This window comes from Mirounga angustirostris, unplaced genomic scaffold (assembly GCF_029215605.1).
Source record: "Mirounga angustirostris isolate CCGP_5_RB_7025 unplaced genomic scaffold, mMirAng1.0.hap1 SCAF_5, whole genome shotgun sequence".
Lineage (NCBI taxonomy): Eukaryota > Metazoa > Chordata > Mammalia > Carnivora > Phocidae > Mirounga > Mirounga angustirostris.
In genome coordinates, this window is record NW_026991713.1 from 103,696,992 (window position 1) to 103,723,774 (window position 26,783).

The 26,783-nt window shown below is 40.6% G+C and overlaps 1 protein-coding gene and 1 pseudogene across 23 annotated transcripts in view; one reads left to right on the forward strand and one right to left on the reverse strand.

The window, feature by feature from the left end:
• Nucleotides 1-26,783, forward strand: part of BCL2L13 (BCL2 like 13) — a 103,311-nt gene that overhangs the window by 24,510 nt on the left and 52,018 nt on the right. For 14 of the 23 annotated variants that reach the window (XM_064591775.1, XM_064591776.1, XM_064591784.1 and 11 more), the window contains one exon: nucleotides 14,783-14,872. In XM_064591775.1, coding sequence (XP_064447845.1) covers nucleotides 14,783-14,872 — 90 coding nt within the window. Of the gene's footprint in view, nucleotides 1-14,782; nucleotides 14,873-24,992; nucleotides 25,150-26,783 lie in introns of those variants that run through there. The other 9 variants (XM_064591768.1, XM_064591770.1, XM_064591774.1 and 6 more) reach the window with 4 other exon arrangements.
• LOC123844105 (small ribosomal subunit protein uS14-like) lies at nucleotides 5,895-6,064 on the reverse strand (annotated as a pseudogene).

Genomic DNA, 26,783 nt, shown 5'->3' on the forward strand with positions numbered 1-26,783 from the left:
TTATTTATTTATTTACTTATTTGACAGAGAGACACAGTGAGAGAGGGAACACAAGCCGGGGGAGTGGGAGAGGGAGAAGCAGGCTTCCTGCCGAGCAGGGAGCCCGATGCGGGGCTCGATACCAGGACCCTGAGATCATGACCTGAGCTGAAGGCAGACGCTTAACGACTGAGCCACCCAGGTGCCTCTAGAAGTCATTCTTTAGCTCTTTTCTTCACTTCCTGCCCTCTCTTTCTTTTTCTTTTTCTTTGTTTAGTAATCTCTACACCCAGCCTGGCGCTTGAACTCACAACCTTGAAATCAAGAGTCACATGCTCTACTGATTGAGCCAGCCAGGGACCCCTCTTGCCCTCTTTCTTTGTCAGCTGTTACCAACTGTCCCAATTTTGTGATGATTCTCCCATTATCCTACAGGTCCTGCCTCAAATTATTCCAAGTGTCTCCTAATTTTTCTCCTTCACTTTATGTCTTCCCCATCATGCATTTTGCATGCTACAAGCATAGTGAGCTTCCTAACATTGCCTCTTACATTGGAAACCCACAGTTATTCCCTTCCCCTAAGGGTACTTTACAAAACTTTCATTGGTTTCTATGATCTGGTCATTGCATCTGATGTCTCTTACCGTTTTGTATTTTATTTTATTTTAATTTTTATCTTTATTTTAATTTTTAGAGAGAGCTTGAGAGCCAAGGGGGAGGGGCAGAGGGAATCTTAAGCAGGCTCCACACCCAGAGGGCTCCATCTCATGACCCTGAGTTTATAAACTGAGCTGAAATCAAGAGTTGGACACTTAAAACGACTGAGCCACCCAGACACCCATACTGTCTTGCATTTTATTTTATTTTATTATTATTATTTTTAAAATTTATTTATTAGAGAGAGATAGAGCAGGAACACAAGCAGGGGGAGTGGGAGAGGGAGAAGCAGGCTTCCCGTGGAGCAGGGAGCCCGAAGTGGGACTCGATCCCAGGACCCTGGGATCATGACCCGAGCCGAAGGCAGACACTTAACCATCTGAGCCACCCAGGTGCCCCTGTCTTGTATTTTAAACAAACCATGCTTATTCCTTAAACTGCTGCTCTAGAATGGTAGACTCCTGTGATAGCTATTACTAATGTTCACCCATATGTAATTCTTTTTTTTTTTTAAAGATTTTATTTATTTATTTGAGAGAGAATGAGATAGAGAGCATGAGAGGGGGGAGGGTCAGAGGGAGAAGCAGACTCCCTGCTGAGCAGGGAGCCCGATGTGGGACTCGATCCCGGGACTCCAGGATCGTGACCTGAGCCGAAGGCAGTCGCCCAACCAACTGAGCCACCCAGGCGCCCCCACCCATATGTAATTCTTATCTCCTTGCCAGGAGCGGGAACATTGCATTTAGGCAGGGCCATGTGACTGGTCCTAGCCATTGAAATATGAGTGGTGTGATTTATGTCCCTTCTAGGCTGTGGCATTTAAGAAGAAAGACTAACGGGCGCCTGGGTGGCTCAGTTGGTTAAGCGACTGCCTTCGGCTCAGGTCAAGATCCTGGAGTCCCAGGATCGAGTCCCGCATCGGGCTCCCTGCTCGGCAGGGAGTCTGCTTCTCCCTCTGACCCTTCTCCCTCTCACGCTCTCTGTCTCTCATTGTCTCTCTCTCAAATAAATAAATAAAATCTTTTTAAAAAAAAAAAGAAGAAAGACTAACTTCTTAGAGGGGAAAAATTAGGTTCTTATTGCTGTCTTTGCTGCTTTGCTATCCCATTTGTTATCTAAAATGTGATTTAAAGCTTATTCTCATGCCATGTTATTATAAATAGGATCTGTGGTAGCATCCATTGGTGTAATGTGGGTAGGGTTTGGTTTCAAGTTCATGAAGCAGTAAGCGTGAGAAGGAGAGGTTAAGGGAGGTGACCCAGTTCATGATGCAAGATTTTTGTCACATTGAATGTTTTTCATTTTTTCCTGAGTCATGTGCTGATTATAGACTTTTCCATAAATAGTTAACTCTACACTTTCCCAGAACTAGCCAGCTCTTCCAGACAGTGTTAGTTTGTGCTGAATATAGTCAACCCTGTTCTGGATTATATACTCTGACTAGTAGAAGTCTTGCTGAATTGCGTATTTGATGTCAAATAATAACTTCTATTCACAGTTTTGCATTTATTAAGATAGAGCACCTTGTTGCTGAAGTAATACGGATTTATTAATAAGACATTTCTTTTTTAAGAAAGGAGAGTAAGTTCATCTGTTAGTAAAATGACTATCAAATCATGTAGCTGTGGTACTGGTTTGTTATTCACTCAACCATTAAGCAGTCACTCCCCTGTTTCCCTCTTCCCTTCAGCCCCAGGCAACCACTATTCTACTTTCTGTCTCTATGAATTTAACTCTTCTAGGCACCTCATTTGAGTGGAATCAAATAATATTTGTTCTTTTGGGTCTGACTTATTTCACTTAGCATAATGTCTTTTTTTTTTTTAAGATTTTATTTATTTGAGAGAGCGAGAAAGAGAGAGAGAGAGAGCACATGAGAGGGGGGAGGGTCAGAAGGAGAAGCAGGCTCCCTGCTGAGCAGGGAGCCCGATGTGGGACTCGATTCCAGGACTCCAGGATCATGACCTGAGCCGAAGGCAGTCGCTTAACCAACTGAGCCACCCAGGCACCCCTTAGCATAATGTCTTTAGGGTTCATCCATGCTATAGTATGTATCAGAATTTCATTCCTTTTTTTTTAAGTAACCTCTGTGCCCAACATGGGGCTTAATTTCATGACCCTGAGATTGAGAGTCACATGCTCTACCGACTGAGCCAGCCAGGCCCCTCATTCCTTTTTTAAGGGTGAATAATATTCTAACGTATGCATGTCACACATTTTGCTTATCCATTCATCTGCTGATGGACATTTGGGTTATTTCTCCCTTTTGGCTATTGTGAATAATGCTGCTGAAAACATTGGTGTTACAAACATCTATCTGAGTCTCTGCTTTCAGTTCTTGTGGGTATATACTCAGGTGTAGGTTTGCTGGATCACATGGTAATTCTACGTTTAATTTTTGGAAGAACTGCCTTACTTTTTTCCACAGTAGCTGCATCATTTTATATTCCCATCTGCAATACACAAGGGTTCCAGTTTCTCTACATCCTCACCAATACTTGTTCTCTGTTTTATGGTTTTGTTTCATAGTAGCCATCCTAATGGGTGTGAAGTGTGGTGTCTCATTGTGACAGCTCATTTCTTTTATTGCTGAATAATATTCCATTGTAGGGATGTACCATAGTTTGTTTCTCCATTCACCTATTGAAGAACATCTTGATTGCTTCCATGTTTTGACAATTATGAATAAAGTTGTTTTAAACTTTTTTGTGCCAGTTTTTGTGTTGATAGAAGTTTTCATCTCATTTGAGTAAATACCAAGGAGCATGATTGCTAGATCATATGGTAAGACTATCTTTAGTTGTAACAAACTACCAAGCTGTCTTCCACAGTGGTTGTGTCATTTTGGGTTTCTACCAGCAATGTATGGGGGTTCCAGTTTCTCTCTGTCTTTGCCAAACTTGCTATCATTGCTGTTTTTGATTATAGCTACTCTAGTGGGTGTGTGGTGGTATCTCACTATGTTTTTAATTTTCATTTCCCTAATGCTAATGATGTTGAACATCTTTTCATGTGCTTATTGGTCATTTGCATATCTTTGGAGAAATGTCTATTCTTATCCTTTGCCCTTTTTTGATTGGGTTATTTGTCTTTCTATTGTTGAGCTATAAGAATTGTTTATTTTTATATTTTAAAAATATTTTATTTATTTTATTTGCCAGAGAGAGAGAGCACAAGCTGGGGGAGCAGGAGGGAGAGGGAGAATCAGGATCCCTGCTGAACAGGGAGCTGGACACAGGGCTCTATCCCAGGACTCTGGGATCGTGACCTGAGCTGAAGGCAGACGCTTCACCTACTGAGGCACCCAGGTGTCCTTAAGAATTCTTTATGTATTTTAGATACCAGACCCTTATCAGATACATGATTTCAGATATTCTCTTCCATTCTGTTGTTTGTGTTGGTAGTGTACTTTGATATACATTTTTAATTTTTATGAAGTCCAGTTTATCTGTGTTTTCTTTGATTTCTTATGATTTTGGTGTCCTATCTAAGAAGCCATTACTTAATCGAGAGTCATGCACATTTTCACCTATGTTTCCTTTTAAGAGTTTTATAGTTTTAGCTTTTAAATTTAGATCTTTGTTAGGGGTGCCTGGCTGGCTTGGTTGGTGGAGTGTGCAACTCTTGATCTCGGTGTTGTGCATTCAAGTCCTGTGTTGGGTGTAGAGATTACTTAAAAAAAAAACTTTAAAAAATTTTAGATCTTTGATCCATTTTGAACTAATTTTTGTATGTGCTGTGAAGTAGGCATGTAGATTCATTATTTTGCATGGGAATATGCAGTTCTCCCAGCACCATTTGTTGAAAAGTTTCTTCATTCCTCTGTTGAATGGTCTTGGTTCCCTTCTCAAAAATCAATTGACCTTAAGGGCACCTGGGTGGCTCAGTTGGTTAAGGAACTGCCTTCAGCTCAGGTCATGATCCTGGAGTCCCAGGATCGAGTCCCACATTGGGCTCCCTGCTCAGCAGGGAGTCTGCTTCTCCCTCTGACTCTCCCCCCTTTCATGCTCTCTCTCTCTCAAATAAATAAATAAAATCTTTTAAAAAAATCAATTGACCTTAAATATATGGATTTATTTCTGGCCTCTCAATTAGATTCCATTGGTCTATCAGTCTGTCTTTATTCCATAACCATACTATCATGTTATAGCTCTGTAGTAAGTTTTGAAATTATAAAGTTTGAGTCCTTCTACTTTGTTCTTCTTTTTCAAAATCACTTTGACTATTTTGTGTCTCTTGCAATTCTATATGAATTTTCGTATTGTTTTATCCATTTCTGGAACAAAGGCAGTTGGAATTTTTTTTTTTTAAGATATAATTTTTTTTTTTTAAGATTTTATTTATTTATTTGACAGAGAGAGACACAGCGAGAGAGGGAACACAAGCAGGGGGAGTGGGAGAGAGAGAAGCAGGCTCCCCTCAGAGCAGGGAGCCCGATGCGGGACTCAATCCCAGGACCCTGGGATCATGACCTGAGCCGAAGGCAGTTGCTTAACCAACTGAGCCACCCAGGTGCCCTAAGATATAATTTTTAAGTAATCTCTACAACCAAAGTGGGGTTCAAACTTAAAACCCTAAGATCAAGAGTAGTTCGTATGCTCCATGGCCTGAGACAGCCAGGCGCCCTGCAGTTGGAATTTTGAAAGGGACTGCATTGAATCTGTAGGTCAGTTTGGAGGGTATTGCCATCTATAACCCCATCCCAGATTTTGATTCAGTTCATTATTTCTGGAGATGTGTACTGTTTCATTCTTTTCTCAGCTTTTCTATCAGGAACAGATATTTGATCCTGAAATCAGATTTTGAGTGAGTGCGTGATGAAATTTCCCTGCATTCTTTTCCTTCAAATCTGTCCTCTCTCAAATCTGTCTCCCCGTGTGCAAGATACCTTGGGGTGTGGGAACACTGGAACCTATTTTTTTTTAAACTTTTTTTTTTTTTAAGATTTTATTTATTTATTTATTTATTAGAGAGCGAGCGAGAGAGAAACAGCATGAGAGAGGAGAGGGTCAGAGGGAGAAGCAGGCTTCCCGCTGAGCTGGGAGCCCGATGTGGGACTCGATCCCAGGACCCTGGGATCATGACCTAAGCCGAAGGCAGTCGCTTAACCAACTGAGCCACCCAGGCGCCCTGGAACCTATTTTTTAAACATTCATAACTGAAGTATTTTTATGTATAATGAGTTAGCATGAAGGTACTTATGTTGGATTTCTGCAGTTAAGGTAGGTCTCTTGGATGACCCATTCAAGGAAATTCACTTAATCCAGCTTAATGAAGCCTCTATCCTTCGTGTACTGATGGAAACACTGGGGCACATATTGAGGCCAGATTTCCGGATCAGACCGTGCAGGTTTGAGCAGATGTGGCAAGAATGAGAACCCTGGCTGAATTTTCTGGGATGGCTCCAAGAGAGCTTCTGGTGACCCATATTGCTCTCTCAAATGCAATGAGGCAAAAGGCTATTTTGTACTTTTTAAAAATCTGTCTACTATGGTATCATTTGGGGTATTGTTTTTGCCATTGAGTAAATAATTGAACCATGTCTGTATGTTTAGTAGATGTTTTTAATTTGATTATAACTATTTGGGTGGGTTTTTTTTTAAAGATTTTATTTATGTATTAGAGAGAGAGAGAGAGAGAGAGAGAGAGAGAGAGAGAGCATGAATGGGGGGAGGGGCAGAAGGAGAAACGTACTCCCTGCCAAGCAGGGAGCCTGTTGCCAGGCTGGATCCCAGGATCCTGAGATCATGACCTGAGCAGAAGTCAGTTGCTTAATTGACTGAGCCACCCAGGTGCCCCTTATTTGGGTTTTCTAAAGCAGTGTTTGTCAAGACTAACTGCCTGAATGCTGACTTAAAAAAAGATCATGGGGGGCCACTTGGGTGGCTCAGTCAGTTGGGCGTCTGCCTTCCCCTCAGGTCATGATCCTGGGGTGCTGGGATCCAGGCCCACATTGGGCTCCCTGCTTGGCAGGGAGTCTGCTTCTCTCCCTCCACCCTTCCCCATGCTCATGCTCTCTCCCTCACTTGCTCTCTCTCTCAAATAAATAAATAAAATCTTTAAAAAAAAAAAAGAATCATGGGTGCGCCTGGCTGGCTTAGTCGGTAGAGCATGTGACTCCATTTTCTGGTTGTAAGTTCCTGCCCATGGTTGGGTGTAGAGATTACTTAAAAAAAAAAAAATCCTAAAAAAAATCATGGAGCCCTACCCCAGACCTATTAAACCAGATGCTCCATGATAGGGTTTGGGAATCTGTATTTTTAATACATTTGCTCAGTAATTTTATTGTGCATTCAGTTTGGAGACCCATAGATTTAGAAAGCATTTTGCTCTGCTCATACAACTATTCTAAACTTGTTGATCTGATATTCACTTTGAAAGCCCTGAGTGTATTTCAGGCTGGAATATGATGATTGCTGACTCACTTGACTCTTGGTTTTACACTGAAGTGGGTGGGATTTGGTGTGCTAAAGTCTGTTTGTCTTTGAAACATTTTTCTCTGGGTTTATAGCGGAGGCTTTATGCTGCATTGGTGGTACTGCATAGCTCTTTGCCTTTGAAAGTCTGGGTTGGGGGTGATTAAATGAAAATCACTGAATCTGTCTGTGTCATTGGTTTGCTAAATAAATAGCCTTTTGTGTCCTGACAGCAGTAGACTTTTTCTGGTTTAGGTTTTCCACATGGCTTATTATCAAGTATGACAACTTGTCGTGTGTAATCAGCATCACATTAGTCTCATGAGAATAGACACTCCTTTAATCAGCTGCTTTTCTTTAATCTGGCGGGTGAGGCATATGGTAACCAAGACATTATTGTCATTTACTTCGTGGCATGGTGGTAGTACTGGTGGTGGTGTGATTGGGTGTGTGGGTGTGTATATGTTTTAGGTATGTAGATTTTCCAAAAAGAGACAGATGGCAGATAAAACATTCATGTAATCCTTATTTTTCACTGTACATCAAAAATTATCATGTTTTAGAATTCACTAATAATTTTACTTTTCAGAACATCTAAGATTCTTGGGGCACCTGGGTGGCTCAGTCGTTACGCGTCTGCCTTCGGCTCGGGTCATGCTCTCAGGGTCCTGGGATCGAGCCCCATATTGGGCTCCCTGCTCTGTGGGGAGCCTGCTTCTCCCTCTCCCACTCCCCCTGCTTGTGTTCCCTCTCTCTCGCTGTGTCTCTCTCTGTCAGATAAATAAATAAAATCTTTAAAAAAAAAAAAAAAAGAACATCTAATATTCTTAAGTAATCTCTTTACCCAACATGGGGCTCAAATTCACAACCTCAAGATCAAGAGTCATGCTCTATGGACTGAGCCAGCCAGGTGCCCCCAGAAGATCTACTTTCTAATCTTGTTTTAATATGATTTATTTGAGCCTGGGTGAATCATTTCAACTTCTGTAAGTCCCATATTCTTCATATAATGAGGAGGATGAACTAGATGGCCTTTATATTACAGATCCTCCCAAATCTAAGATTCAGTGATTCAGGCATTGACTAAAACTCCCATAAGCGTGGAGATAATAGTTGAGGTCTTGGGGCACCTGGGTGGCTCAGTTGTTGGGCGTCTGCCTTCAGCTCAGGTCATGATCCCAGGGTCTTGGGATCGAGCCCCACATCGGGCTCCCTGCTCAGCGGGAAGCCTGCTTCTCCCTCTCCCACTCCTCCTGCTTGTGTTCCCTCTCTCGCTGTGTCTCTCTCTATCAAATAAATAAAAAATCTTTAAAAAAAAAAAATAGTTGAGGTCTTATTCTTTCCATTCCTCTTTTATAATATTCTCTTTCACAATTCCATCACCATAAATAGTCTAGTTAGTGTTCTATGTATGTGGTTGTTCTGTACTCTTATTGTCTTATGTAAAATGACTTCTTATTTTTTGTCATTTGAGCTAGCCTCAAAATTACTGATAACTTTTTTTTTAAGGTTTTTTTTTTTTTATTTATTCATTAAAGACACAGAGATACAGAGAGAGAGAGAGACTATGAGCAGGGGGAGAAGCAGAGGGAGGGGGAGAAGCAGGCCCCCCGCCTAGCAGGGAGCCCGATGCGGGGCTTGATGCAGGGCTCGATCCCAGGACCCTGGGGTCATGACCCAAGCTAAATGCAGATGCTTAACCATCTGAGCCACCCAGGCACCCCTGATAACTTTTTTTAAATTCCTGTAATTTATAAATAACTTTAATTTTATTGTTTTTTTTCTTTATTTTTTTGTGTTTTTTTCCCCTTAAGTGTCCTCTCTCCCCAGCAATGTTGTCATCTATACATGTATATTTATACATTGTAGTCATTTGAGTCTTCATCATAGTGACAGTGATAGCCATCACTATCAAGTTTTTGAGTACTTTTTTAGTCCATACTGGACACAAGTCTAGGACAAAGGGAGTGTCTCAAATAGCTTATAATGTGGTCAGAATGATAATAAACTATAAAATCATTGAACAGTATTAGACAGGATATACTTCAGTATTACGCTATGTGGCACAGAAGGAATAATATGAATGTTCAAACAGCAGTGATACGGTAGTAGTCAGTGAAGAAGATACTGTGGAGTAGTAGAGAGACTTAAATTGGTCCTTGAAGGGGTGGACAGAATTTGAATAATCGGGAAGAGGAAGGGCAGTCCAGGTTAGATAAAAATGTAGTTATAATATGTCCTTTTTATTAGTGAAGAAGTTGGCAGTGAGTTCATACTGGGCAGGAATTTGAATGAATTTTTTAAAAATTCCTTACCACATATAATTTAATGTGGCTTGTAATAGCACATAATGGAAAAATCTAAATGAATTAATTAAATGAAAATATTCTAATAAATGAGATCAGAGTAGGAAAACTATACATTTCCTTAGTGTGAATAATAGAACACAGATGCGTAGTCTCTAAGGTCCCATATGGTAATACTAGCATTGAGCAGTGTATTTGGTTCTGAGGCAAAAGCCAAAAACAAGTGAAGGTATACTTAGTTCCAGATTTCTTTTTCCGTAACTAGAAGCTATACTATTTTCTTTTAAGTGGAACATTATTCTTTAAAATATATATTTTTTCACTTAGAGCTTTATTACGTAGGGCACAGAGAAATGTAGAAGATGTTGTGAATATCAAACATGGTATTAGCTTTCAAAACACTGTCTCTTAATGTGATTCTGGATAAAAGCTAAGGAAATGACACTTAAATGCAGCCTCATTAAAACAACTAGTTAACGCTCTTTGGGGACCTATATTATATGTATGTACTTCTCTGATGATCCAGCTTACTATGAGGATAAAATCTAGAATGTAGAGGAATGGAGGGATTATCTCTCATGTCAGACTGAAAAACAGATTCGGAGCACCTGGGTGGCTGAGTCAGTTTGAATGGCTGACTCTTCATTTTGGCTCAGGTTGTGAGATTGAGCCCTGGGTTGGGCTCTGTGCTCAGTGGGGAGTCTGCTTGAGATTCTCTCTCTACCTCTGCCCCTCCCCGCTCAAATAAATAAATAAATCTTTATAAGAAGAAAAGATCCAACAGGTTGTATTCTCTAGCAAGAATCTGAAACGTTTAGGTGCTCTACATTTCCGAATAAGGGCAAGTCAGGAACAAACATGGAACTTAAAAGACTAACCAAAACTTTCAGCATGGTTGTTATCCTACTTCTGTCTTAGAAGTATGATTGAAGGAGTATCTGCAGGTAAAAGAAGGATTTCTCTTTTTTTTTTTTTTTAAGTTTTTTGTTTTTTTAAAAAATTTATTTGACAGAGAGAGACACAGAGAGAGAGGGAACACAAGCAGGGGGTGTGGGAGGGAGAAGCAGTCTTCCCGCAGAGCAGGGAGCCCGACTCGGGGCTCGATCCCAGGACCCTGGGATCACGACCCGACCCGAAGGCAGCCACTCAATGACTGAGCCACCCAGGATTTAAGAGATTTAAGAGAAGGATTTCCATTAAAAACACTTTCATTCACTATAATTCATGACAGTGATTGATCAAAATTCTTATGTTTTTGGATGTAAGAGATTATTTGAGCCTGGAGAAAGTTTGAAGGCAAGTCTTTTAGAGACCAGTCACACCTGGAAACAGAAAACCATGGAACTTCTTGTATTCAGGAAGGTAGCTTCTTAGTAAAACTGCGCAGATGAATTTATTGTGAAATGTGCCCTCAAATTTTAAAAACTTAACTTTCCTTCTGAATTTTTGAACGTAAAATTTTTTTTTAAAGATTTTATTTATTAATTTGACAGAGAGAGACACAGCGAGAGAGGGAACGCAAGCAGGGGGAGTGGGAGAGGGAGAAACAGGCTTCCCGCTGAGCAGGGAGCCTGATGTGGGGCTCGATCCCAGGACCCTGAGATCATGACCTGAGCCAAAGGCAGACGCTTAACGACTGAGCCACCCAGGCATCCCTGAATTTTTGAATGTAAATTAACTAAACTCTGTTGGATATGTGCTCAGGGGAAAAAAAGATTAGTTTTCGATCAACTGATATTAAGCCATATACAATATAATATAATAACCCTATTTCATATTACTTGGCATTATGTAGACTGTCAGAAGGTTGGTCCTGCGGATCCAAACTCTTACAGTACTGAAAACAGGTTCTGTATAAGCATCATTGATTAGAAATCTATGATGAACTGATCCTGTTTACAGAGACAAGATTTGGGGAAAGATCACTATCAAATAGTAACATTTTAGGGAATCCAAAGGATTGGTGAGTGGGAGCTACTATCTGTTGAGCTATCTGTTTACTACCTAAAATGTAATGGGACTTATTAGCCTTGACAACATCGTTTTGAGGTAGGTTTTATTTTCCCATTTTACATAAGAGGAAAGGCTGAAGATTATTTTCCTAAGGTCACATGTAGTGATGATCTGGAATGCTTGACTCCAAAGCTTATCTTCCACTTTATTGATCCGCCTTCCAGGAAGCCAGAAGGGAGAGAGAGAATTTCATTGAAAGAGATAAGATTGACCTTAAATTAATTTCCCAGTCCGTGTTTGCCTTGTTTTAATAATGTCACGATATATTCTGGGTGTCACTTTACCTAGTATAGTTACATTATTCAGTGCTGTTGCAGAGCCACCTAAAAGTTTGCAAATTATTTCTAAAAGGAAAACCTATTAGGGACGCCTGGGTGACGCAGTTGGTTGAGTACATGACTCTTGATTTTGGACCAGGTCATGATCTCAGGGTTGTGGGATCAAGCCCTGTGTGGGACTCTGCACTCAGCTCAGTCTGCTTGTTCCTCTCCCTCTGTTCCTCCCCTTGCTCACGCTCTCTCTCTCTTTCTCTCAAATAAATAAATAAAATCTTTAAAAAAAAAAGGAAAACCTATTATAATTACAGACAGTACTTAAGATTTATTAAAAGTCTATCTCTAAGCAAAATAAGCCAGTCTCCAAAGACAAATACTATATGATTTCACTTACATAAAGTACTTAGTGTAGTCAAATTGGAGAGACAGAAAGTAGAATGGAGGTTGCCAGGAGCTGGGGTTGGGGGGAAAGGAAGGAATGGGGAGTTATTGTTTAGTGGGTATAGAGTTTTGGTTTTTCAGGATGTAGAAAGTTCTTGGGATGCCTGGGTGCCTAAGTCGGTTAAGTGTCCGACTCTTGATTTTGGCTCAGGTCATGATCTTAGGGTCCTGGGATTGAGCCCTGAGTCAGGCTCAGTGTTTAGTGGGGAGTCTGCCTGAGAATTCTATCCCTCTTCCTCTGCTCCTCCCCCTGAGCTTGTTCCTTCCCTCCTTCCCTCTCTCTCTCTCAAATAAATAATTATTAAAAAATCCTTAAAAAAAAGGTGTCGAAAATTCTAGAGATGAATGGTGGTGATGGTAGTACAACATTATGAATGTAAGTAATACAGCTGACTACACATTTAAAAATAGTTAAGATGGAAAATTTATGTTACATGTATTTTACCACAATTAAAAAAATTAGGGGGGAGCCTGCCTTTAAAGATGGACTTTTATGCTTAGGACAGTTTATGAAGATTACGTTTTTCCTAGGATGCATTGTCTTTACATTTTGCATAATAGATTGTGTTTGTTTGTTTTTTTTTTAAAGATTTTATTTATTTATTTGAGAGAGAGAATGAGATAGAGAGAGCATGAGAGGGGGAAGGGTCAGAGGGAGAAGCAGACTCCCTGCTGAGCAGGGAGCCCGATGCGGGACTCGATCCCGGGACTCCAGGATCATGACCTGAGCCGAAGGCAGTCGCTTAACCAACTGAGCCACCCAGGCACCCGATTGTGTTTGTTTTATATAATGTTTTAGTTTTTATGTACATAATTTCATGTAAGGTATTGATATAGGCAGAAATGATAAGTGAAATGTCATTAAGCAAATATATTAATCATGACGTTGAAGAGATCCTTTGTGTTATACTTCAACTAGAAATACCTAAGGAACTTTTTTTTTGTTTCACAAAAAAATTATTTTAAGTTTTATTTTGTTTAGTCTCAGCTTAGAAGGGAAGTGTTTTATGTTACCTAAAGGAAAATTATTTTTGTCAACTTTAAATTTGAAAACTAATAAAAAATCTGTGAAATGTTGAAGCAGTCAACCTTTTGTTTTTGAAAGGTATTTTTAAAGACATAGGGATGCTATAATAATCAAATTTCTTGGTCTAGGGGCGCCTGGCTGACTCCGTTGGTAGAACATGGGACTCGATCTTGGGGTTATGAATTTGAGCCCCATGGTGGTTGTAGAGATTATTTAAAAATAAAATCTTAAAATAATCAAGTTGCTTGGTCTAAATTAATAAGCTCATCCTTTAATTCAGCTTTTATTTGCTTGCAGAAAGTCAAAACATACAAATGGTAAATCCATCTCTTTCTAAAACTTATCAGTGGTAGAAAACAGTGATATAAACAATTGAAAAAGCACTAGAAATGTGTCTGTAAGTCTATTCTGAATGTGAGAGGTGTGGGGTGTCATATTTGTATTCAGTATTTTAGATGAAATGTTGAGGCAGGAGAAATTAGTAGATTTTATTTTATTTATTTAATTAATTTTATTTATTTATTTATTTATTTTAAAGATTTTATTTATTTATTCATGAGAGATAGAGAGAGAGGCAGAGGCAGAGGGAGAAGCAGGCTCCCTGCGGAGCAGGGAGCCCGATGCAGGACTCGATCCCAGGACCCTGGGATCATGACCTGAGCTGAAGGCAGACGCTTAACCGACTGAGCCACCCAGGCGTCCCTTATTTTATTTATTTTAAAGATTTTATTTATTTGACAGAGAAAGACACAGCAAGAGAGGGAACACAAGCAGGGGGAGTGGGAGAGGGAGAAGCAGGCTTCCTGCCGAGCAGAGAGCCCGATGTGGGGCTCGATCCCAGGACCCTGAGATCATGACCTGAGCCAAAGGCAGACGCTTAACCAACTGAGCCACCCAGGCGCCCCCAAATTAGTAGATTTTAAAGCATCTTGTCTCATTTTCTCCTTCAGTGCTTTTCCCCTTTGTTCTCTATTCTGTGCCACAGACCAAGACCTTCCTTTCCTTTTACTACATGATAATAGCTTGTGGCCAGTATTTTTGGTATGCCCATAGTTCTCTTAAGTTGGAGGATATAAATCTGAGGATAATAGGCCTTGTCTTGAGCTGCAGTTTGCATGAAGATGTGAAGATAAGGGACCATGAATATCAATTTTTGAAGACATTTATTACTTACAGAGACAACTTTTCAGGTTTCTTTTTCTATTATTATGTCAAAAATGTTTCTGAGATATTTCCTTCCTGGCTTCCCAACTAGAAGATGAGGAGGACACAGCCTGGATTAATGATTTTTTTTTTAAAGATTTTATTTATTTATTTATTTGAGAGAGAGAGAGAGCATGCACAAGTGGAGGGGAGGGGCAGAGGGAGAGGAAGAAGCAGAACTCGGGGCTCGATACCAGGACCCTGGGACCACGACCTGAGCCGAAGGCAGACACCCAACCAACTGAGCCACCCAGGTGCCCCTGGATTAATGATTTTATATTCAGACTGACCTAGGTTTGATTCACAGCTCCTCCATTGTGGTGGTCTAACCTACTCAAGCTTCAGTGTCCTCATCTTTAAGTATCTCTGAGCCCAGTAGCCTTGATAATGAGTTTTGATTTGTATTTTCTGACTTAAATAGTTAAAATACTACCCATATTTTAATGGCTTCTCTCTCTCTCATAGCTTCACAACCTCTGGATCAAGAAGTTTTATTAAAAGTTAAAACTGAAATTGAAGAAGAGCTAGAATCCCTGGACAAAGAAATTTCTGAAGGTCTGTTTATTCTTATTTTCCTAGTTACTTAGTAGACTCAGGTTGGTGTGGTTTACTGTTGCTTTGATATTTTACAGTAGAGCATTCTCAACATTACACAGCTTCATTGGTATAGGATTATAAAGGTGAAATTAGAAGGGATCCTTTTTCTTTCCTAGGGGATAGGTTTATAAATGTTTCCAAACCATACCTGACAGCCTTTTCCTGGTGTTAAGTAATATACTAAACAGTCATGTTAAGGTACTTTCCATTTAATGTCATTTGATTTGTATTGGTGTTTTTTTTTTTTTTTTAAGATTTTATTTATTTATTTGAGAGAGAGAGAATGAGAGAGATCACATGAGAGTAGGGAGAGTCAAAGGGAAAAGTAGACTCCCCGCCGAGCAGGGAGCCCGATGTGGGACTCGATCCAGGGACTCCAGGATCATGACCTGAGCCGAAGGCAGTCGCTTAACCAACTGAGCCACCCAGGCGCCCTGTATTGGTGTTTTTTTAATTAATAACAACATTAGAGGGGAAATTATAAGTAAGTTGCTTCCATTTTTGCATGGATGTATGCTATAGATAGTTGTAAGAGTAATATACATGTAATTTTGTGGGGGGTGGGTGCTAGCTGCTTGCTTTACTGGGATTCTATGCCCTGTATCCCACTGAACAACAATGATTCTGCCTGTTCTTCCCCCAGTTAGAGCATGGCAGTATAACATGGAGTAAGGAAGCAGATGAGAAGTTGGTAGTTTGAGCTGAGGAGAGAGAAGCTGTGGTTGTTTCTTTCATGTTCAACATTTTATACTCGTATCACCTTCATAGTTTAAACTTTATCCATGGGGTGCCTGGGTGGCTCAGTCGGTTAAGGGTCTGTCTTTGGCTTGGGTCATGGTCTCCGAGTCCTGGAATCAAGCCCTGTATCGGGCTTCCTGTTTGGAGGGAAGTCTGCTTCTCTCTCTCTCCCTCTGCCTCTCCCCACTGCTTGTTCTCTCTCTCTCTCTCAAATAAATTAATAAAATCTTTAAAAAATAAAAATAAAATTTATCCATATGCAGGAATATTGAGTTTGAGGTTCATTTAAAAAAAGGGAATGAGATATCAGGAGCAAGATGGAGGAGGAGTAGGAGACCTAAATTTCGTCTGGTCCCAGGAATTCAGCTAGATAGGGATCAAAGCATTCTGAACACCTACGAACTCAGTAGGAGATCGAAGAAAAGAATAGCAGCAACTCTCTGAACAGAAAAGTGACCACTTTCTGGAAGGTAGAATGTGCGGAGAAGTGAATCCGAGGCAATATTCGGGAAGACAGATGGTGGGGGAGGGGGCCTCTTTCAGCTGCTACCTGTAAGTGATAGAGCCGTGGAGCTTTTAGAAGTCGGCTCTGCTGAGGGACGTCGCTCCAGTGGCTAAGTGGGGGGTGGAACCCTTGCTGGGACAGTGTGGTCTCAGGACCCTTGGGGCCACAGAAAGACCGGGGGTACCTGAGTGCGGCAGAGCTCCCAGGTATCGGAGCGGGGAAGCCAGCTGCAGAGACGGAGCAGAGGAGCGGGCCCTCAGCTCCGGGTTGCCATAAACTGTGATCCGCGGCACAGTCGGGCCACTGCTCCTCCAGCAGGGACCCAACAAGCGGCAGATCCGGGGAGACTCCCCTTCCTCCCCTGGGAGGAGCGGTGTGGGAGCGCACTGCAGGGTTTCGAGACTCCACATGGGGCCGTGTACCAGAGATAGAAACGCTCGGTCACAGGCCGGGTGAGCATGGAGTGCGCCGGAGACTGGGGAGACGGGAGTGACTGACTGCTTTTCTCTGGGGGCACACTGAGGAGTGGTGCCCCGAGTTCTCGGCTTCTCCGGGGCGGAGATCAGGAGGCCGCCATTTTCACTCTTGTCCTCCGAAGCCCTACGGAAAGCTTGCAGGGAACAAAATCTCCCGAGAGCAAACTGGAGCAGATTACTTAGCCCGGACCTGGCAAGGGCAGGGCAATTCCGCCTCCGGCAAAGACATTTGGGAACCGCGGCAACAGGCCCCTCCCCCAGAAGATCAGCAAGAACAGCCAGCCAATACCAAGTTTACAGATCAATGAGAACGGCAGAACGCCAGCGCTAGGGGAATACCGCATATAGAATTCATGGCTTTTTTCCCCTGATTCTTTAGTCTTTCAAAGTTAATTTTTTTTATTTTCTTTTTTCTTTTTAATTTTTCTTTTTCCCTTTTTCAACCAATATCTTATCAATCCCTGTTTTTAAAAATCATTTTTATTTTTCATTTTTAGAGTCATATTCTATCTCTTCATAGTAGTTAACCTTATTTTTGGTATATATATAAGTTGTTCTCTCTTTAAAATATTGGGATACAGTTTCTTCTAACAGACCAAAATATACCCTAAATCTCTAGTGTATGGTTTTGTTCTAGTCTCCTGCCTGATCTCATTCTCTCCCTTTTTTTTTTAAATTCCTCTTCTTTCTTTTTTTAACCAACTTCTTATCAATTCCTTTTATAAAATCTTTTATAATTTTCATCTTTTTTTTTTCTTTTTTATTTGACAGAGAGACACAGAGAGGGAACACAAGCAGGGGGAGTGGGAGAGGAAGAAGCAGGCTTCCTGCAGAGCAGGGAGCCCGATGCGGGGCTCGATCCCAGGACCCTGGGATCATGACCTGAGCCGAAGGCAGACACTCAACTGACTGAGCCACCCAGGCGCCCCTATAATTTTCATCTTTACAGTCATATTCCATCCCTTCATCGTATTTATGCTTATTTTTGTACATATATAAGTTTTTCTTTCTTTAAAATTTTGGGAGGCACTTTCTTCTAACAGACCAAAATATGCCCAAAATCTAATGTGTGGCACTGATTTTTGCACCACCCTGATCATATTTGATCATATTCTTTTTTAAAATTTTTATTTATTTATTTATTTTTTTTTTATTTTTATTTTTTAAAGATTTTATTTATTTATTTGAGAGAGAGAGACTGAGAGAGAGAGCACATGATGGGGGGAGGGTTGGGAGGGTGAGAGGGAGAAGCAGACTCCCTGCCGAGCAGGGAGCCCGATGCGGGACTCGATCCAGGGACTCCAGGATCATGACCTGAGCCGAAGGCAGTTGCTTAACCAACTGAGCCACCCAGGTGCCCATATTCTTTTTTTTTTTAAATCTTTTTCTTTTTTTTTCTTTTTTCTTTCTTTTCCTTTCTTTTCCCCCAGTTTCAGGTCTCTTCTGATTTGTTTAGTGTATATTTTTCTGGGGTCGTTGTTACCCTGTTAGCATTTTGTTCTCTCATTCATCTATTGTCCTCTGAACAAAATGACAAGATGGAAAAAATCACCTCAAAAAAAAAGAACAAGAGGCAGTATCGACTGCCAGGGACATAATCAATACGGACGTTAGTAAGATGTCGGAACTAGAGTTCAGAATGATGATTTTAAAGATACTAACTGGACTTGAGAAAAGCATGGAAGATATTAGAGAAACCCTCTCTGGAGAAATAAAAGAACTCAAATCTAACCAAGTCGAAATCAGAAAGACTATTAATGAGGTGCAACAAAAAATGGAGGCTCTAACTGCTAGGATAAATGAGACAGAAGAGAGAATGAGTGATATAGAAGACCAAATGATGGAAAATAAAGAAGCTGAGAAAAAGAGAGATAAACAACTACGGGATCACGAGGGCAGAATTCGAGAGATAAGTGATACCATAAGACGAAACAATATTAGAATAATTGGGATCCCAGAAGAAGAAGAAAGAGAAAGAGGGGCAGAAGGTATATTGGAGCAAATTATAGCAGAGAACTTCCCTAATTTGGGGAAGGAAATGGGCATTAAAATCCAGGAGGCACAGAGAACCCACCTCAAAATCAATAAAAATAGGTCAAAACCCCGACATTTAATAGTAAAACTTCTGAGTCTCAGAGACAAAGAAAATCCTGAAAGCAGCTCGGGACAAGGGACCTATAACCTACAATGGTAGAAGCATTAGATGGGCAACAGACCTATCCACAGAGACCTGGCAGGCCAGAAAGGACTGGCATGATAATCTTCAGAGCACTAAATGACAAAAATATGCAGCCAAGAATACTATATCCAGCTAGGCTGTCATTGAAAATAGAAGGAGAAATAAAAAGCTTCCAGGACAAACAACAACTAAAGGAATTTGCAAACACGAAACCAGCCCTACAAGAAATATTGAAAGGGGTCCTCTAAGCAAAGAGAGAGCCTAAAAAGTAACATACACCAGAAAGGAACACAGACAATATACAGTAACAGTCACCTTACAGGCAATACAATGGCAAATTTCAGGCAATACAATACAAAATTCCTATCTTTCAATAGTTACCCTGAAGGTAAATGGGCTAAATGCCCCAATCAAAAGACACAGGCTATCAGATTGGATAAAAAAACAAGACCCATTGATATGCTGTCTGCAAGAGACTCATTTTAGACCCAAAGACACCCCCAGATTGAAAGTGAGGGGGTGGGGGCGCCTGGGTGGCTCAGTCATTAAGCGTCTGCCTTCGGCTCAGGTCATGATCCCAGGGTCCTGGGATCGAGCCCTGCATCGGCTCTCTGCTCGGTGGGAAGCCTGCTTCACCCTCTTCCATTCCCCCCTGCTTGTGTTCCCTCTCTCGCTGTCTCTCTCTCTGTCAAAATAAATAAATAAAATCTCTACCAAAAAAAAAAAAATGAGGGGGTGGAAAACCATTTACCATGCTAATGGACACCAGAAGAAAGCTGGGTTGGCAATCCTTATATCAGACAAATTAGATTTTAAACCAAAGACTATAATAAGAGATGAGGAAGGACACTATATCCTACTTAAAGGGTCTATCCAACAAGAAGATTTAACAATTGTAAATACGTATACCACTAACATGGGAGCAGCCAATTATATAAGCCAATTAATAACAAAAGCAAAGAAACACATCGACAACAGTACAATATTAGTAGGGGACTTTAACACCCCATTCACTGAAATGGACAGATCATCTAAGCAAAAGATCAACAAGGAAATAAAGACTTTAAATGACACACTGGACCAAATGGACTTCACAGATATATTCAGCACATTCCATCCCAAAGCAACAGAATACACATTCCTCTCTAGTGCCCATGGAACATTCTCCTGAATAGATCACATCCTAGGTCACAAATCAGGTCTCAGCCAGTACCAAAAGATTGGGATCATTCCCTGCATATTTTCAGACCACAATGCTTTGAAACTAGAACTCAATCTCAAGAGGAAAGTTGGAAAGAACTCAAATACGTGGAGGCTAAAGAGCATCTTACTAAAGAATGAATGGGTCAACCAGGAAATTAAAGAAGAATTAAAAAAATTCATGGAAACAAATGAAAATGAAAACACAACTATTCAAAATCTTTGGGATGCAACAAAGGCAGTCCTAAGAGGAAAGTATATAGCAATACAAGCCATTCTCAAGAAACAAGAAAGGTCTCAAATACACAACCTAACGCTACACCTAAAGGAGCTGGAGAAAGAATAGCAAATAAAACCTAAACCCAGCAGGAGAAGAGAAATAATAAAGATCAGAGCAGAAATCAATGAAATAGAAACCAAAAGAACAGTAGAACAGATCAACGAAACTAGGAGCTGGTTCTTTGAAAGAATTAACAAGACTGATAAACCCCAGGCCAGACTTATCAAAAAGAAAAGAGAAATGACCCAAATCAACAAAATCATGAATGAAAGAGGAGAGATCACAACCAACACCAAAGAAATACAAACAATTATAAGAACATATTAGGAGCAACTATATGGCAGCAAATTAGATAATCTGGAAGAAATGGATGCATTCCTAGAGATGTATCAACTACCAAAACTGAACCAGGAAGAAATAGAAAACCTGAACAGACCTATAACCACTAAGGAAGTTGAAGCAGTCATCAAAAATTGCCCAACAAACAAAAGCCCAGGGCCAGATGGCTTCCCAGGGGAATTCTACCAAACATTTCAAGAAGAATTAATACCTATTCTTCTGAAACTGTTCCAAAAAATAGAAATGGAAGGAAAACTTCCAAACTCGTTTTATGAGGCCACCATTACCTTGATCCCAAAACCAGACAAAGACCCCATCAAAAAGGAGAATTACAGACCAATATCCTTGATGAACATGGATGCAAAAATTCTCACCAAAATACTAGCCATTAAGATCCAACAGTACATTAAAAGGATTATTCACCACGACCAAGTGGGATTTATCCCTGGGCTGCAAGGTTGGTTCAACATCCGCAAATCAATCAACGTGATACAGTACATTAAGAAAAGAAAGAACAAGAACCATATGATCCTCTCAATAGATACAGAAAAAGCATTTGACAAAATACGGCATCCTTTCTTGATCAAAACTCTTCAGAGTATAGGGATAGAGGGTACATACCTCAGTATCATAAAAGCCATCTATGGAAAACCCACAGCGAATATCATTCTCAATGGAGAATGGGGAAAAACTGAGAGCTTTCCCCTAAGGTCAGGAGCACGGCAGGGATGTCCACTATCACCACTGCTATTCAACATAGCATTAGAGGTCCTAGCCACAGCAATCAGACAACAAAAAGAAATAAAAGGCATCCAAATCGGCAAAGAAGTCAAACTCTCACTCTTTGCAGATGATCTGATACTTTATGTGGAAAACCCAAAAGACTCCACCCCAAAACTGCTAGAACTCACACAGAATTCAGTAAAGTGGCAGGATATAAAATCAACGCACAGAAATCAGTGGCATTCCTATACACCAACAACAAGACAGAAGAAAGACAAATTAAGGAGTCAATCCCATGTACAATTGCACCCAAAACCATAAAATACCTAGGAATAAATCTAACCAAAGAGGCAAAGAATCTGTACTCAGAAAACTATAAAATACTCATGAGAGAAATTGAGGAGGACACAAAGAAATGGAAAAACGTTCCATGCTCATGGATTGGAAGAACAAATATTGTGAAGATGTCAGTGCTACCTAGAGCAATCTACACATTCAGTGCAATCCCCATCAAAATACCATCCACTTTTTTCAAAGAAATGGAACAAATAATCCTAAATTTTGTATGGAACCAGAAAAGACCCCGCATAGCCAGAGGAATGTTGAAAAAGCAAAGCAAAGCTTGGTGGCATCACAGTTCCAGACTTCAAGCTCTATTACAAAGCTGTCATCATCAAGACAGTATGGTACTGGCACAAAAACAGACACAGAGATCAATGGAACAGAACAGAGAGCCCAGAAATGGACCCTCAACTCTATGGTCAACTTATCTTTGACAAAGCAGGAAAGAATGTCCAATGGAAAAAAGACAGTCTCTTCAACAAATGGTGTTGGGAAAATTGGACAGCCACATGCAGAAGAATGAAACTGGACCATTTCCTTACACCACACACAAAAATAGACTCAAAATGGTTGGAAGACCTAAATGTGAGACAGGATTCCATCAAAATCCTTGAGGAGAACACAGGCAACAACCTCTTCGACCTCAGCCGCAGCAACTTCTTCCTAGAAACATCGCCAAAGGCAAGGGAAGCAAGGGCAAAAATGAACTATTGGGACTTCATCAAGATAAAAAACTTTTTGCACAGCAAAGGAAACAGTCAACAAAACCAAAAGACAACCGACAGAATGGGAGATGATATTTGCAAATGACATATCAGATAAAGGGCTGGTATCCAAAATCTATAAAGAACTCACCAAACTCAACACCCAAAGAACAAATGATCCAATCAAGAAATGGGCAGAAGACATGAACAGACATTTTTCCAAAGAAGACATCCAAATGGCCAACAGACACATGAAAAAGTGCTCAACATCGCTCGGCATCAGGGAAATCCAAGTCAAAACCTCAATGAGATACCACCTCACACCAGTCAGAATGGCTAAAATTAACAAGTCATGAAATGACAGATGTTGGCGGGGATGCCGAGAAAGGAGAACCCTCCTACACTGTTGGTGGGAATGCAAGCTGGTGCAGCCACTCTGGAAAACAGTATGGAGATTCCTCAAAAAGTTGAAAACAGAGCTACCCTACGACCCAGCAATTGCACTACTGGGTATTTACCCCAAAGATACAAATGTAGGGATCCGAAGGGGTATGTGCACCCCGATGTTTATAGCAGCAATGTCCACAATAGCCAAACTATGGAAAGAGCCAAGATGTCCATCGACAGATGAATGGATAAAGAAGATGTGGTATATATATACAATGGAATATTATGCATCCATCAAAAGGAACGAATCTTGCCATTTGCAACGATGTGGATAGAACTGGAAGGTATTATGCTGAGCGAAATAAGTCAATCAGAGAAAGACATGTATCATATGACCTCACTGATACGAGGAAATCTTAATCTCAGGAAACAAACTGAGGGTTGCTGGAGTGGTGGGGGGTGGAAGGGATGGGATGGCTGGGTGATAGACATTGGGGAGGGTATGTGCTATGGTGAGTGCTATGAATTGTGCAAGACTGTTGAATCACAGACCTGTACCTCTGAAACAAAGAATACATTATATGTTAAAAAAAAAAGAAGATAGTAGGAAGGGAGAAATGAAGGGGGGGAAATCGGTGGGGGAGATGAACCATGAGAGACTATGGACTCTAAGAAACAGAGTGTTCTAGAGGGGTAGGGGGTGGGTGAATGGGTTAGCCTGGTGATGGGTATTAAAGAGGGCATCTACTGAATGGAGCACTAGGTGTTATACACAAGAAATGAATCATGGAACCGACATCAAAAACTAATGATGTAATGTATGGTGATTAACATAACATAGTAAAATAAAAAAATAGAAATAAAAAATAAAAAAGGAAATGAAAGTTACAGAATTGTTGAATCACTATATTGTACATGTGAAACAATATAACAGTGTATGTTAACTATACTGGAATTAAAAACTTTTTATTTATTTTTTTAAGATTTTATTTATTTATTTATTTGAGAGAGAGCATGTGCACACGAGCTGGGAGGGGGGTGGGCAGGCAGAGAGAGAGGAAGAAGCCAGACTCCTCTGTGCAGGGATCCCAGTGCAGGGCTGGATCCCAGGACCCCGAGATCATGACCTGAGCTGAAGGCAGATGTTTAACTGACTGAGCCACCCAGGCACCCCTTAAATAAAAAGCTTTTTAAAAAAAGGAATGAGAGTAATTGACTCATCCCATCAGGTGGAATAAGCTGATTAGAATCTGGTTTAAGAAGTGCCATATATATAAAGGTAAAAATGAAATCTTAAAATACTAAGAGTGGGATGATAGAGCTAGGAGTTGCTTTCCATTTATCATTCTTGCATGAAACTGGTATGTAGTAACATACTAAATTGGCTTATGTATTTTTTAGAAAATATTTATTTGTTTGAGAGAGAGCATGAGAGCGAGCATGAGTGGCGGGGAGGGGCAGAGGGAAAGGAGAATCACACTCCCTGCTGAGCAGGGAGCCCATCATCAGGCTCAACCCCAGGACCCTGGGATCATGACCTGAACCAAAGGCAGATGCCCAACTGACTGAGCCACCCAGGTGCCCCTGTGTATTTTTTTTTTTTTAAAGATTTAATTTGTTTATTTGAGAGGGAGAGAGCGTGGGCACATCAGAGTGGGTGGAGGGGCAGAGAGAGAGAATCTTAAGCAGATTCCACCCTGAGCTCGGAGTCCATCATGGGGCTCGATCTCACAACCCTGAGATTATGACCTGAGCTGAAATCAAGAGTTGGACATTTAACCGAGTGAGCCACCCAGGCGCCCCTTGGCTTGTGTATTTTAGCATGTCAGTTTAGTCTTTTTGTTCTTTTAAAACTAAGATTTTCCATAAAAATCTTCCCTTTAAAAAAAAAAATCTCTAAACTAGGACCTGTTAAGCCTTGTGTTCAGGAAAGATTAATATCCCATAATGACTGTCTGACTTTTTTAAGTGGCTTATAACCATTAGCTTGTTTCCAATAGTAGGCATCTTAATCCCTTGAGTTTTTATAGCACAACTTTTTTTTTTCTCAGATTTAAGTTTTGTTTTTTTTTTTTAGTAATCTCTATTCCCAGTGTGGGGCTCGAACTCATGACCCGGAGCTCTTTCAACTGAGCCAACCAAGCTCCCCTGCAGCACAACTTTGGTATTATTTATTAAAATAGGTTTTTCTTTTACTGTCTTCAGCATTCACCAGCACAGGCTTTGATCGTCATACTTCTCCTGTGTTCAGCCCTGCTAACCCAGAAAGCTCCGTGGAAGACTGCTTGGCTCATCTTGGGGGAAAAGTATCACAGGAACTGAAAGAGCCTCTACAAAAGGCATTGCAAATGCTCCTCAGCCAGTGAGTTACCATTGCTGAGTGGGAACATGCTTCTCTAAGTAGTCTCTGAATCTGTCATGCAGCACTGGATTGGTTAAGGCTTTGTTTTAGGTGAATGGTGTCACTTCTTTTCTCACTTTACTTTTTCTTTCTTTGCTTTCCTGAAGCATCTCTGTTTGTGTTTTGAATGACAACTTTCACATCAAAGTGGTGATTTAACTGTTCTGACATGGATTTGATCATTTGTGTTTACTTGTTGAGCTGTCAGGTTTCAACAGATGCTTTCACTGCTCTGTAAGTGTAAATACGAGCTATTTCACTTGTCCTGACCACTTTTTACTACCATTCTGTCTGGGGGCCAACATAAATATAATGGTTAGGGTTTTATGCATTGTAACGTGGGGTTAACATCATATCAGTATTTTAGGTATCCCAAATGTTGCTAAACTGCGGTTGCACATCTGTCCATGGAAGTGCTGCCACATTCTTATAGTGGGAACTTCTGTACTAACCATGGTTTTGACTGTTAAAGCTCAAGGCAAGAAGCTCGCAATGAAAGTATATTAAAATAGAACCAAGTCATTTATTGTACATCTTAAAAATTCTTTTCCTCTAATTTGCTGAGAATCATTAAAGAATTGGTATGAATTAGAAAAACATTGTTTTAATGAAGAATGACATCTAAAACAGGATGAAGACTGTTTCTTCACTAAAAAGGTTAAAATTCAGATGCCAGATTACTGGTGTAGTAAGCTAATTCCTTATTTCCACATAGGCAAAAATTGTATGTTATCATTTGTCAGAAGGAAGCAGTTGGAGTTTAAGGAGAATTCAGTTTGTTTCCGCATATTCTGGTAACATGAGCAAATGTAAAAAATCCAAGTTATGTATAGGATACTGAAATGAAAATCATATTTGGACTTTCTTAACTTTATATATAGAAAAGTTTAAAAAGAAATGTGAAGAGGGCGCCTGGGTGGCTCAGTTCGTTAAGCAACTGCCTTCGGCTCAGGTCATGATCCTGGAGTCCCGGGATCGAGTCCCGCATCGGGCTCCCTGCTCGGTGAGGAGCCTGCTTCTCCCTCTGACCCTCCCCCCTCTCATGTGCTCTCTCTCATTCTTGCTCTCTCAAATAAATAAATAAATCTTTAAAAAATAAATAAATAAATAGAAATGTGAAGAGAAGATTATGGGTGTCAGAGCATAAAAGTTAAATAGGAAATTTGGGTGTACAGTGGTGGCTTTTAGAATGTTCTGTGGAGCTTAGGGGTCCTGAGAACGTGAGGGACAGGGTGAATGGGTGGGGCTTGTTAGGCCTTTGCCAACCCTTCTTAAACTAAAATAGCCATATATATATATATTTAAAGATTTTATTTATTTATTTGAGAGAGAGAGAGTACACATGAGAGGGGCGAGGGTCAGAGGGAGAAGCAGACTCCCTGCTAAGCAGGGAGCCCGATGTGGGACTCCAGGTTCATGACCTGAGCTGAAGGCAGTCGCTTAAACAACTGAGCCACCCAGGCACCCCATAGAATAGCTATATTTTCATACATTTTTAAATGTAAGATTTGAAGAAACCTACTGTTTTGACAAAAACAAAAACAAAAACTGTAAAAGCTATTGGGACTGGAAGTAAAATAACTGAGATTAGAAGG